Here is a 14,397-nt window from a genome sequence, read left to right on the forward strand (position 1 = left end):
CCCAGGAGGTTCCAGCGGGGGATGAAAGGCAATAAAAGATGAAAGCACTGTTGGGAGTCAACTGTGACTTAAAGAACTTGTATTCCGATAGCACCTTCCACAACATCAGTCTTCAATGTAGAAAACGCAGCAACCACTTTGTGACACAGCAAGATCCCACATCAGCAATGTAATAAACAGATAATCTAATTTAAGATTTGATTTATTGTCACATTAGCATACAGTGGAAAGTATTGTTTCTTGCGCGCTATACAGACAAAGCATACCATTCATAGAGGAAGGAGAGAATGCAGAATGTAGTGTTACAGTCATAATTAGGGTGCAGAGAAAAAGTAATTTAAAGTTTTATTTTAAGTTTATTTATTAGTCACAAGTAAGGCTTACATTAACACTGCAATGAAGTTACTGTGAAATTCCCCTAGTCGCCACAGGCCTGCACCTGTTCAGGTCAATGGACCTAACTAGCACATCTTTCAGAATGTGGGAGGAAAGCGGAGCACCTGGAGGAAACCCACACAGTCAGTAACCCAAGCCAGGAATCGAACCCAGGTCCCTGGCGCTGAGAAGCAGCAGCGCTAACCACTGTGCCCCGTGTTGAAAGATCAACTTAATACAAGTTAGATCCATTCAAAAGTCGGATGGCAGCAGGGAATAAGCTGTTCTTGAGTCGGTTGATACGTATCCTCAGACTTTTGTATCTTTTTCCCGACAGAAGAAGGTGGCAGAGAGAATGTCTGAAGTGTGATGGGTCCCTGATTATGCTGGCTGATTGTCCAAAGCAGCGGGAAGTGTGGACAGTCAATGGATGGGAGGCTGGTTTAGGTGATGGACTGGGCTACATTCAAGACCCTTTAAAGAATGTTGATTCAGGGGATATGCATCAGGCAAAACACCATGGAGATCTCATTTGTGCTCTAGTTTTTCTACGTTTCTATCTCGCCTGAGGAGGCCATGGTGTTAAAACTTTGAGATGTAAAGATTTTAATATTTTGGGGCAGTAATTTAGGGTAAATGAAGGGGGTCAAATGCTGGGCATTTGCCTGACAGTAAACCTGGGTAGTTTGATTGTTAGAGATCAAAAGGAAGGCTGAGATTGCTTTACTGAGCAGAAGGTGCAAATAATTTACACTTGGGAGACAATGGCAGCAGTCTCTCAGTACAACAAGTACAGAGTCTCCCAAAGACCCAGAAAGGAGTTGATGTTTGAAACATTGTAAATAATTTTGCCATCAACGATCCATTTACTTCTATGCTGAAAGGGAGTTAGTCTCTCAAGGAGCTAATTAGTATTCCTAACTACATATAAGATTTAGGTGCTATGGGGAAAGAGGGCAGAGGAAGCCAATTTTGAGATCAGGCTACAGGCTTCCCTACAAATCAACGAATATATCACAGCAGAGGTTCTGCGTGACCGACAGAGAAAGCGGCTGCTCAACTTTGTAAACTGTCATAGTTGGGTGAAGGAGGCAGACAGCTTCTAGTCAAAGAGACACATTCGGCAGACATCTAAGGATTTTGGGAGAGTTGTTCTGGCATGACGAGGGGTAAGATAACTCATCAGAACAGGCTTTACAGCTGGTGGTGGAGTTAAGGAGCTCCAAAAACTCAGAAAAGTGCCTGGAGACAGTTACTCAAGAGTTTTTTCTCAACAAGGCAGGGATGTGGGGCTACCCGCTGGAAGCTGGGAGTTACGATACGCTGTTTGCTATAAAGAAGTTTTTAAAGTTTATTTAGTGTCACAAGTAGGCTAACATGAACACTGCAATGAAGTTACTGTGAAATTCTCCTAGTTGCCACACTCTGAGTGGGTACACTGAGGAAGAGCGAATTTAGCATGGTCAATGCACCTAACCAGCACGTTTTTAGGACTGTAATCCCATGGAGAGTGCAATCAGTGATCAGCCACTTTTTTCTAATTTGAAGCACAAGTTGCCTACAGAAAGAATGTTGTGTTTAGTCAATAGCGTCTGTTAGTCATTTGTTACAGTAAAAATTTTAAAACAGGAAGAAAAATGCTGGAAATACTCAGCAAGTCAGGCAACATCTGTGGGGAGAAACTGAGCGAACATTTCAGGTTAACAGAGCAGTTCTCGAGTCTTTCCATCTATGGAGTGGGATGTAGAGAGTTCCCTTGCACCACACACATGAACAACTCTCCTACTCCAACCTTCCCCTCCACCCGCACGTTTGCACCCACCTGCAGTCCACACTTGAAGTTGAAACGAATATTTTTCTTACAGAAGAAATTTCGGGCCTTGATGGAGTTCAGGGAGAGTTCACGTCGCTTCAGGTTCATCTTGCGATGGAGTTGATCCAACTGTGTGAGGGGGAGGCAGGAGAGACATAAACCTCCACATATATCGGCATACTTCATGATAAGACAAGCAAGTTCACACCAATAACCCAGTCTCCCTCATACCTGCCCAGATTTGCAAGAGGAAGGGGGACTGAGGCTGGAGTAAATATTCCGGTTTGACACTGGTCTGAAACTGTGGGGAAATTAAGATGCAACACAAACAGAGGCTCTGACAAATGTAAGGGCGATAGCCAGCACAGGAACGATGGGCTGAAAGGCCTCATAGAGGACCAAGCTGGACATAGAAAACACAGATCTAGAAGAGGAATGAGAGGCATAGGGGGAGAGCATTAGCAGCTAACATAAAAGAGAAACCAAAAGCCTTTTATAAACATGTCACTAGGTAACAAAAAGGATTGTCAAAGGCAGCATGGGACTGAGTAGAGACCAAAAAGATAAGGGGACACGAGTGGGGCACTAAATCAGGGGGCGGTAGCGATATAGGGCAAAAGCAGCATCACTCAAAGCAGAAACATCATGTGGCCCAGATGCGATGAATCCTAAGCTGCTGAAGGAAGGAAGTGTGGGAGGCTCAGAAAAAGGAAGGTGAATGAACCTAGAAACGACAAAGCAGTCAGTCTAATTCTGAGGGTGTGGCAGGAGACAGTAACACAAGATAAGGTTATATGGCTTTTGGAAAAAGTCAAAGACAAACCATGTTTGTTTAACTTGATGAATTTATATTCTTTGATAAATTTACACAGAGGGCGATGGCCTAATTGTATTATCGCTAGACTATTAATCCAGAAACTCAGCTCATGTTCTGGGGACCCTGGTTCAAATCCCGCCACAGCAGATGGTGGAATTTGAATTCAATAAAAAATATCTGGAATTAAGAACCTACTGATGACCATGAAACCATTGTCGATTGTCAGAAAAACTCACTAATGTCCTTTAGGGAAGGAAATCTGCCATCCTTACCTGGTCTGGTCTACGTGTGACTCCAGAGCCACAGCAATGTGGTTGACTCTCAACTGCCCTCTGAACAAGGATAACTAGCTATGGGCAATAAATGCTGGTCAGCCAGTGACGCCCATGTCCCACAAACGAATTTTTTTTTTTAAATTGAGAAGGACAAGGGCAGCAGATACTTGGGAACACCACCACCTGGAGATTCCACTCCGAGTCACTCACCATCCTGACTTGTTGTGGAGTTGCCGGCATTGGACTCGGGTGGGCACAGTAAGAAGTCTCACAACGCAAAGTGAGTGCCTGAGGAAGGAGCAGCGCTCCGAAAGCTCGTGATACCAAATAAACCTGTTGGACTTTAATCTGGTGTTGTGAGACTTCTTACTGTATCCTGACTTGGAAATACATCGCCGTTCTGTCACTGGGTCAAAATCCTGGAACTCCCTCCCTAACAGGGTGTACCTACACCTCAGGGACTGCAGCGGCTCAAGAAGGCAGCTCACCAGCACCTTCTCAAGGGCAATTAGAAATGGGCAATAAATGCTGGCCTAGCCAGCGACGCCCATGTCCCATGAAAGAATGAAATTAAAAATCCACTGGCAGCACGAGCAGCCTAAAGACAGGACAATTCCTCCAGCAAATGCTCACCTCCAAAGCCTGGTGTTTGATGGCAAACTCTAGCTGTTTGGCTCTGGAATCTCTCTCTGCAATCTGTTAATGGGAGACAAAAGACAACCAGTGTGGCAGTTAGTGAACAAACTTTCCATGACAGAGAGCGAGGGTGACTGAGTCAGTGTTTAAACTGGAGTCGCTACACAGCAGTGTCAGATTATACAATCCTCCCTGCAGCCTCGTTGCTGCTATCCTGTCCCTCCATCTCCCAGTGATGCCAGTACCTGAGTGCAGACTTGTAACTGCATCAGCTCCAATTTCCAGGCCTGTTGCTCAGCCTGTCGCTCTTCGATTTTATTCTTCAGCTCCACCATCTCATCTTCCAGAAGGTTGCAGTCACCGCTTTGGTGCAGGGCTCTGAAAAGGACAGGAGGCCTTGTGTCAATCAATCGCAAGCTATTAATGCTCTGAGCATTCCTACACCAGTCCTCACCCAAGCACTGATCACAAAACACCACCCCCACACACACGGCAGCACAGCGGTTAGCACTGCTGCCTCACAGCACCAGGGACCCAGGTTCAATTCACAGCTCGGGTCACTGTCTGTGTGGAGTCTACACGTTCTCCCTGTGTCTGCGTGGGTTTCCTCTGGGTGAACAAAGAAAATTACAGCACAGGAACAGGCCCTTCGGCCCTCCAAGCCTGCACCGACCATGCTGCCCAACTCAACTAAAACCCCCGACCCTTCTGGGGACCATATCCCTCTATTCCCATCCTATTCATGTATTTGTCAAGACGCCCCTTAAAAGTCACTACCGTATCTGCTTCCACTACCTCCCCCCAGCAACGAGTTCCAGGTACCCACCACCCTCTGTGTAAAAATCTGCCTCGTACATCTCCTTTAAACCTTGCCCCTCGCACCTTAAACCTATGCCCCCTAGTAATTGACTCTTCCACCCTGGGAAAAAGCTTCTGACTATCCACTCTGTCCATGCCTCTCATAATCTTGTAGACTTCTATCAGGTCTCCCCTCAACCTCCGTCGTTCCAGTGAGAACAAACCAAGTTTCTCCAACCTCTCCTCATAGCTAATGCCCTCCATACCAGGCAACATCCTGGTAAATCTTTTCTGTACCCTCTCTAAAGCCTCCACATCCTTCTGGTAGTTTGGCGACCAGAATTGAACACTATATTCCAAGTGTGGCCTAACTAAGGTTCTATAAAGCTGCAACATGACTTGCCAATTTTTAAACTTGATGCCCCGGCCGATGAAGGCAAGCATGCCGTATGCCTTCTTGACTACCTTCTCCACCTGCATTGCCACTTTCAGTGACCTGTGTACCTGTACACCCAGATCCCTTTGCCTATCAATATTCTAATCCTATCTGTATTAGACCTTCCAAAATGAATTACCTCACATTTGTCCAGATTCAACTCCATCTGCCATCTCCCCGCCCAAGTCTCCAACTGATCTATATCCTCTGATGGTCCTCATCGCTATCTGCAAACCCACCAACCTTTGTGTAGTCCGCAAACTTACTAATCAAACCAGTTATGTTTTCCTCCAAATCATTTATATATATTACCGACAGCAAAGGTCCCAGTACTGATCCCTGAGGAACACCACTTGTCACAGCTCTCCATTCAGAAACGCGCCCTTCTACTGCTACCCTCTGTCTTCTTTGACCAAGCCAGTTTTGTATCCACCTTGCCAGCTCACCTCTGATCCCATGCAGCTTCACCTTCTGCACCAGTCTGCCATGAGGGACCTTGTCAAAGGCCTTACTGAAGTCCATGTAGACACTGTCCTACCCTCATCAATCATCTTCGTCACTTCCTCGAAAAACTGGATCAAGTTCATGAGACACGACCTCCCCTTCATCAAACCATGTTGCCTCTCACTAATACGTCCACTTATTTCCAAGTGGGAATAAATCCTGTCTCGAAGAATCCTCTCCAATAATTTCACTGATGTAAGGCTCACCGGCCTGTAATTATCTGGATTGTTCTTGCTACTCTTCTTAAACAAAGGAACAACATTGGCTATTCTCCAATCCCCTGGGAACTCTCCTGTAGCCAGTGAGGATACAAAGATTTCTCTCAAGGCCCCAGCAATTTCCTCCCTTGCCTCTCTCAGTATTTTGGGGTATATCCCATCAGGCCCTGGGGACTTGTCTACCTTAATGTTTCTCAAGAACCCCAATACCTCCTCTTTTTTAATCTCAACATGACTCAAACTATCTACACACCCGTTCCCAGGCTCATCATCCATCAAGTCCTTCTCTTTGGTGAATACTGACAGAAAGTACTCATTTAATACCTCACCCATTTCCTCTGGCTCCACACATAGATTCCCTCCCTTGTCCTTGAGTGGGCCAACCCTCTCCCTGGCTCCCCTCTTGCTCTTTATATATGTATAAAAAGCCTTGGGATTTTCCTTAATCCTGCTGGCCAATGCTTTTTCATGACCCCTTTTAGCCCTCCTTACTCCTTGCTTAAGTTTATTTCTACTTTCCTTGTATTCCACACTTGCTTCGTGTGTTCCCAGCCTCCTAGCTTTGACAAATGCTTCCTTTTTGTTTTTGACTAGGCTCACAATATCTCTCGTTATCCAAAGTTCCCAAAACTTGCCATACTTATCCTTCATCCTTACAGGAATGTGCCGGTCCTGAATCCCTATCAACTTACACTTGAAAGCCTCCCACATGCCAGATGTTGATTTGCCCTCAAACATCTGCCCCCAATCTACATTCTTCAGTTCCTGCCTAATATTGTTGTAATTAGCCTTCCCCCAATTTAGCACCTTCACTTGAGGACTACACCTATTTTTCTCCATCAGTACCTTAAAGCTTACTGAATTGTGGTCACTGTTCCCGAACTGCTCCCCTACTGAAACATCGACCACCTGGCCGGGCTCATTCCCCAATACCAGGTCCAGTACGGCCCCTTCCCTAGTTGGACTATCGACATACTATTTCAAGAAGCCCTCCTGGATGCTCCTTACAAACTCTGCCCCATCCACACCCCTAGCACTAAGTGAGTCCCAAAAAATCTCCCACCACAACAACCCTGTTAGTTTTACACCTTGCCAGAATCTGCCTACATATCTGTTCCTCTATCTCCCGCTGGCATTTGGGTGGCCTATAGTAAACTCCCAATATTGTGACTACACCCTTCCTATTCCTGAGCTCTACCCATATTGCCTTGCTGTATGAGCCCTCCGAGGTGTCCTCCCGCAGTACAGCTGTGATATTCTCCTTAACCAGCAGTGCAACTCCCCCACCCCTTTTACATCCCCCCCTATCCCATCTGAAACATCTGTATCCTGGAATGTTAAACTGCCAATCCTGTCCTTACCTTAACCAAATCTCTGTAATGGCAACAACATCATAGTTCCTAGTGCTAATCCAAGCTCTAAGTTCATCTGCCTTACCTGTTACAGTTCTCACATTGAAACAAATGCACTTCAGTCCACCACACCCTCTCTGATTAGCAATCCCACCCTGCTTGCTGTTTCTCTGAGTCTTACTGGCCCTACTCTCTGGTTCCCCTTCAGCTAATTCACCGTTGCTTTGGTTCCCACCCCTACCCCCGCCAAACTAGTTTAAATCCTCCCGTGTGACACTAGCAAACCTCACAGCCAGAATATTTATGCCCTTCCAGTTTAGATGCAACCCGTCCTTCTTGTACAGGTCCCACCTGCCCCGGAAGAGACCCCAATGGTCCAGATATCTGAAACCCTCCCTCCTACACCAGCTGTTTAGCCACATGTTGAGCTGCATTATCTCCGTATTCCTAGTCTCACTAGCACAGGCACAGAAACTGGGTGCTCCAGTTTCCTCCCACAGTCCGAAAGACATGTTGGTTAGGTACATTGGCCATGCTAAATTCTTCCTCAGTGTACCTGAACAGGCGTCGGAGTGTGGCGACTGGGGAATTTTCACAGTAATTTAATTGCAGTGTTAATGTAAACCTACTTATGACACTAATAAATAAACTTTAAACACTTCCACCATGCCCACCTACCATGTACCACCCAGCTGTCCTATTCGCCCATCACCCTGTGCTCCCACATGGGGGGGGTGAATGGACTCCTCCTAGTCTTCTACCCCCTCGCACATTCTCCCTGTCCCCTCCCCAACACTGCGTTCCCAGATTCCAGCTTCCTGCAGACACTCTCAAACTCCCTTTGCCCAAAGGTGGGCAGTTGTTTTACGGACTGGACATTCTGCAAGTTTCTCTGAAAGTCCCACTGCCTCTGCATCCCTCCAAGGCCCTCCTTAAAACCCATCACTGACCAACCTCTGGTCATTCCTTCCCAATCACTTCCTCGGTCTCTGTTAATCTGCCCCCCCTGCCCCGTACCTCAGGATCTCGGTGACGTTGTGAGAGTCGGTCTTGGTGCAGATGAAGGCGATGCGGCCATACTGACCGTCCATCAGGAGCTGTCTATGGAGACTCTCATCCAGCATGTCCTTGGCTGTCTTGTCATCGATCGCCCTCGTCACGTTGGCCACGATCCACACAGCATCGCAGTTCTTCAGGTACTGAGCGCAAGAGAGGCACAGCAGAGTTACAGCCTGACGCTGGCCCTGCAGTGAAACCCCTAGTGTAACCCCTGCCCCAGCCCCCTGCATCCTGACCCTTCCCCCTACCTCCTACAACCTATCCTCTGCCCTTGCCCCTGCACCAAGACCCCTGACAGGGTTAACAGTTCCGGCTGATGGTGAAAGGTCAGAGAAGCAAATTGGTTCCTCTCTTCACAGCTGTAGCCTAACCAGCTGAATATTGCCAATGTCATCCCCAATATAGCCGGTGAGTTACAGGCACAGGGACAGTAAGTGCAGTGGTCATGTTACTGGACGGGTAATCCACAAACTGAGACTAATGATTCGGGGAGATGAGTTCAAATCTCACCACAGCAGTTGAGGGAGTGGAAACTCAAGGAATTAAATAAAACATCTTAGTAATGCTGACCATGAAACTACAAGATTGTCATAAAAACCCACCCAGTTCACTAATATCCGGGATCACAGAAAATGTGAGCCTCAGGAGGCCATTCGGTCCATTGAATCTCTATGAGCTACCCAGGCTAATCCCAGCTTCCTGCAATGAAGGTTGCAACTCTTCAAGAAGAAATCAGAGTTGTTTTTAGGGAAGGAAATCTGCCATCCTTACCCAGTCTGGCCTCTGTTTATAACTCCACACAATGTGGCTGACTCCTCACTACCCACAAAACGATCCAGGAAGCAACACAGGTCTTTTTTATTCTTTCAGGGGATGTGGGTGACGCCGGCTGGCCAGCATTTATTGCCCATCCCTAATTACCCTTCAACTCCAGAGGGCGGTTAAGAATCAATCACATTGCTGTGGATCTGGACTCACACGTAGGTCAGACCAGGTAAGGACAGCAGATTTCCTTCCCTGAAGGACATTAGTGAACCAGATGGGTTTTTACAACAGTTGACAATGGTTTCGTGGGCATCAGTAGATTTTTAATTCCAGATTTTTATTGAATTCAAATTTCACCATCTGCCGTGGTGGGATTTGAATCCGGATTCCCAGAGTATTACTCTGGGTCTGTGAATTACTGATCCAGCAACAATATCAAACACCACACCACCTCCCCCCGCCAGTATTGAACGCAGCAGCTTGTAGTCAGGGACTCTATAACTAATGACCAACTCTCGCTATCACTTCCTGGCTGTTTTTCACCTGAACAGGGCGGGGGGGGGGTGGTGATGGATGACTCTGGGTCTTAGCGCCATGCTCTCTCACTCCTCCCTCACCCCACCCAGTGCCAGGTGGCCACGCTCGCTCACCTCCTTGGCGACGCAGTTCCTGGCGGCGTTGGAGTCTCTGACGCCCGGAAGGTCGACCAGGACAGCTCCGGTCCGCAGCACCGCGGACCTTGGCACTCGGATCCTCACTCGCTTCACGATTGGCCAAAACTCACCACCTTGACAGCCGCGGGAATCATCAGCACGGGAATCAATGTAACGCTGCACTTCGCTGCGGAAATCCCTGGCCTGGGAAACAGACAGGAATCTTACTGGAATGGTGCCGGGAATGAGGCACAGTTATGTGGAGACACTGGAGAAGCTTCGGGCAAAGGAGGCTAAGAGGAGATTGAACAGAGCTGGACAAAACCACAAAGGGATTGGATAGAGTAAATAAGGAGAGACTATTTCCAATGGCGGGGGCGGGGGGTGCGTAACCAGAGGGCAGGGGTGTACGATAATTGGTAACAGCAGCAGAGGAGTGACAAGAAATTTGTACGCAATGAGTAGTGATCTGGAAGGTGCTGCCTGAAAGGGAGGTGGAAGCAGATTGAACAATAACTCTGAGAAAGGAGCAGAGCGAGACTGCACTGTGCCATTCCATATTGGCAGGCCAATCATTCCAAGACACTTAGACAGAAAGGATAACACCAGGGTCCCTGATTAGATACAATTATAGCAACACAACTAGGGGGGAGATGAAATACACAATGATAATAGTTTTAGGGGCAGCATGGTGGCACAGTGGTTAGCACTGCTGCCTCACAGTGCCAGGGACCCTGGTTCGATTCCCGGCTTGGCTCACTGTCTGTGCGGAGTTTGCACGTTCTCCCTGTGTCTGCGTGGGTTTCCTCCGGGTGCTCCGGTTTCCTTCCGCAGTCTGAAAGATGCGCGGGTTAGATGGATTGGCCATGCTAAGTTGAACCTTAGTGTCAGGGGGACGAGCTAGGGTAAATGCATGGGGTTATAGGGATGGGGCCTGGGTGGGATCGTTGTTAGTACAGACTCGATGGGCCGAATGGCCTCCTTTTGCACTGTAGGATTCTATGATTCTAAGAGGTTGGATTTTGGAGCGGGAACTTTAAAAATGAAAAAAAACAGAAGCCAAAAATCTGATGTCATCCAAAGTCCATTCAGGACCAATATTTAATTAGAGAATTATCCCATGAATCTTCATAAGTTAAAACCTAAATAGTCAGAGGCTCAAGGAAGCAGTTCCATCCCTCTGTATCCAGTCAGTGCATAGGACAGATTAACAGCAACAAAGCAGTTTTCACTAACCCGTGTCTTGGTGACGGTCTCTGTCGTCCCCAGGCGCGACGTGACTTCCCGAATCTCCTTCAGCTGGTTGTATGGGAGGAGTTTTCCATACACGGCCTTCACACGGCCGTACGCCACACTGGCCTCGGTGTTCGGGTCTGGTCGCCGCTTCCTCAGCTGCCCAGATTTGTCTGTCATGTCCTTCAGCAACGTGAGTAGCTCTTTGTGCCATTCCTAAATCCCAAAAAATACAAAGGAACATAAATAATCAGATAAAAGGATGAGCATTTCTCGAGAGCCATTCACTAAGTTCAATCATGCTTCTCTGCAAGATGTTTTAGCAATCCCTCGGACTTTGTCGGCACCGTGTTGTCTGCAACTGGTATCCCTTATTGTTACTGAAGCAGGATAATTGACATCATGTTGATTTTTGTCTGAACTAATGCAGTGTTCGGTGGTTTCAATATTCTTCTGGGATTGCTGAGGAGAGCACGATTGGAGGTGATTGACAGGTCATGTCATGTGATTGAGGGCAGCTCTTTTTCACAGAACATTACAGTTTTAGTCTCGTTTTCAGAAGCTGCTTGAAGCTGAGAAAAACAACAGTGTTTTTCCCCTGCCGGAGTCTTAATACTGGAAGTCACCAGAGATTAAGTCTGCCTCTCCGAAATGTAGCTGTTTTAAGGATATATCTTCTCTGAAAATTGCTGGCTTGGATGTCTGTCCATGGATGTTACAAAGCTGAGAATCCAGCATCACATAAGCATACTTGCTTTTGTGCTAAGTCTGAAGAAGGGTGTAACTTGGAACAACAGAGATAGCTAGCTGTTAGGAGTTACACTGTGTCATGTTTAAGTATTTTAATTGGTAAAAGTTATGCTAATTCTTTTTGTTATATTCTGTGTTCCTAAATAAAGTTTGTTTTGATAAAAGCTTCCTAGTGGGTCACTTGAATCATACCTGGAGTGAAACACCTTCTGCTCACCAATACCAAAATCAAATGTAAAACTTAGGGTCTCGGCTAACTTCACAAAATACCTTGGAGTTTCTGACCTGGGTCTTAACACTATTTAAAGTGAAACAACTTTTTATTAAGAACATGAGAACCAGGAGTAGGAGCAGGAGGAGGCCATTTGACCCCCTGAGCCTGCTCTGCCATTCAATAAGATCATGGCTGATCTTTTTGTGGACTCAGCTCCACTTACCCGCCGCTCACCATAACCCTTAATTCCTTTACTGTTCAAAAATTTATCTTTACCTTAAAAACATTTAATGAGGTAGCCTCAACTGCTTCACTAGGCAGAGGATTCCACAGATTCACAACCCTTTGTGTGAAGAAGTTCCTCCTCAACTCAGTCCTAAATCTGCTTCCCTCTATTTTGAGGCTATGCCCCCTAGTTCTAGTTTCACCCGCCAGTGGAAACAACTTCCCTGCTTCTATCTTATCTATTCCCTTCATAATCTTATATGTTTCTATAAGATCTCCCTTCATTCTTCTGAATTCCAATGAATATAGCCCCAGTCTATTCAGTCTCTCCTCATAAGCCAACCCCCTGAACTCCGGAATCAACCTAGTGAATCTCCTCTGCACCCCCTCCAGTGCCAGTATATCCTTTCTCAAGTAAGGAGACCAAAACTGTACACAGTACTCCAGGTGTGGCCTCACCAGCACCTTATACAGCTGCAACATAACCTCGCTGTTTTTAAACTCCATCCCTCTAACAATGAAGGACAAAATTCCATTTGCTTTCTAATTACCTGCTTCACCTGCAAACCAACTCCTTGTGATTCCTGCACAATGACACCCAGGTCCCTCTGCACAGCAGCATGCTGCAATTTTTTACCATTTAAATAATAGTCGATTTTGCTGTTATTCCTACCAAAATGGATGATCTCACATTTACCAACATTGTGCTCCATCTGCCAGACCCTCGCCCACTCACTTAGATTATCTATATCCCTTTGCAGACTTTCAGTGTCCTCTGCACACTTTGCTCTGCCACCCATCTTAGTGTCATCTGCGAATTGTGACCCACTATACTTGGTCCCCAACTCCAAATCATCTCTGTAGATTGTAAACAATTGCAGTCCCTTCGCCTGTTTGCATTATGTTGGTTTTAGTTGGTTTGTTACAGTAAAAGTTTGAAGGGAAATCTTGGCCTGCAGTTTTCTTTGCATTGGTGTTATGGGACACCATTGGTAAAAGAACTCATCTCCCCCTCTGGTTCTTTTACCAAGTCTGTGTCCCCCTGGTTACCATAGAATCCCTACAGTACAGAAGGCTATTTGGCCCATCGAGTCTGCACTGACAACAATCCCATCCTGGCACTATCGCTGTAACCCCATGTATTTCAGGTGATGATTGCTATCGCTGATCAGCAGTGAAAATAGCCTTTCCTAAAGCAGGGTTGCGGGAACTCAGTTCAACTCACCTCTTCAGAGAAGAACTCCACCTCTGCGCAGTAACTGTCACTGTGACTATTGTGCGAAACTTCCACTGCCACGGCAGTGCAGGCCCTCATGGCGGAGGTGGGCAGGACAGCCTCCTCATCCAACAGAGCGTTCAACAGGCTGCTCTTCCCCGAGCCCGTGTCTCCAATCACTGCGATGTGGGTCAGAGGGGGGACGGTCTGCTTCTGCAGCTTCTCAATCTGCTCCCTGGAGTCAGAGAAACAAGGGGTTGGAGAGAGAGTGGATCAGAGACTGTCAAGCAGATAATAAAGGAAGGCTCTGTTATCCTGTGCTTCTTATCACCCTGGGACACAGCAAAACACTCCCATAGCCAGTGAAGGTCTATTTGTTCAAGGATACTCACCTTTGGAATGCAGGAAGCAGGACGGCCCTCCTCCCCCCACCCCCACCCAAGCGCCCACCCTGCGGAAGGGCAGCACTCCCCAACCCCCCTCCGTCCCCGCCCCGACCCTGCGACCCCGCTCCCCCCCAGCACCCACCCTGCGGCAGACGGCTCTGCCACGGCGCCAATCACCTGATAGCAGATCCTCACCCAGTGATCTGCGGCTCTGCCAAGTTTGGCAGGTTGTGTTAAGGGCGTGGGTAACATTTCGTGCTGCTCACATCTCACCCAGAGACTTGAACTCAGCATCAAGGTCAGCATCCTCGCGCAGTTCAAAGGGAGTGTGGTGGAGGTAGTGACATTAAACCGCTAAAAAGTCTCGAAGGAATGAAATCCAATGCATCAGCCGGTATCAACCTAGGCACCAAAAACAACAACGGCAAACCCAGCTCTGTGGACACCACAGAGTCCTTACTAACATCTGGGGGCTAGTGCCAAAATTGGGACAGCTATCACACAGACCAGCCAAGCAACAGCCTGACATAATCATTCTCCCAGAATCATACCTTACAGATAACATCCCAGACACCAACATCACCATCCCTGGATATGTTCTGCCCCACCGATGGGACAGACCCAGCAGAGGTGGTGGCACAGTGGTATACAGTTGGGAGGGAGTTGCCCTGG

General features: G+C 47.3%; 1 protein-coding gene across 1 annotated transcript in view; it reads right to left on the reverse strand.

Annotated features, from left to right (window-relative positions):
• Positions 1–14,397, reverse strand: part of LOC144504346 (uncharacterized) — a 118,569-nt gene that overhangs the window by 53,915 nt on the left and 50,257 nt on the right. Inside the window, exons 11-17 of the mRNA XM_078229525.1 lie at positions 13,349–13,574; positions 10,938–11,150; positions 9,699–9,905; positions 8,242–8,423; positions 4,162–4,294; positions 3,914–3,976; positions 2,198–2,317 (exon numbers count right to left, since the gene is read on the reverse strand). Of these exons, the coding sequence (XP_078085651.1) occupies positions 2,198–2,317; positions 3,914–3,976; positions 4,162–4,294; positions 8,242–8,423; positions 9,699–9,905; positions 10,938–11,150; positions 13,349–13,574 (1,144 nt within the window). The remainder of the gene's footprint in view (positions 1–2,197; positions 2,318–3,913; positions 3,977–4,161; positions 4,295–8,241; positions 8,424–9,698; positions 9,906–10,937; positions 11,151–13,348; positions 13,575–14,397) is intronic.

The sequence above is a fragment of the Mustelus asterias genome, chromosome 2 (genome assembly GCF_964213995.1).
Source record: "Mustelus asterias chromosome 2, sMusAst1.hap1.1, whole genome shotgun sequence".
Classification (NCBI taxonomy): Eukaryota; Metazoa; Chordata; class Chondrichthyes; order Carcharhiniformes; family Triakidae; genus Mustelus; species Mustelus asterias.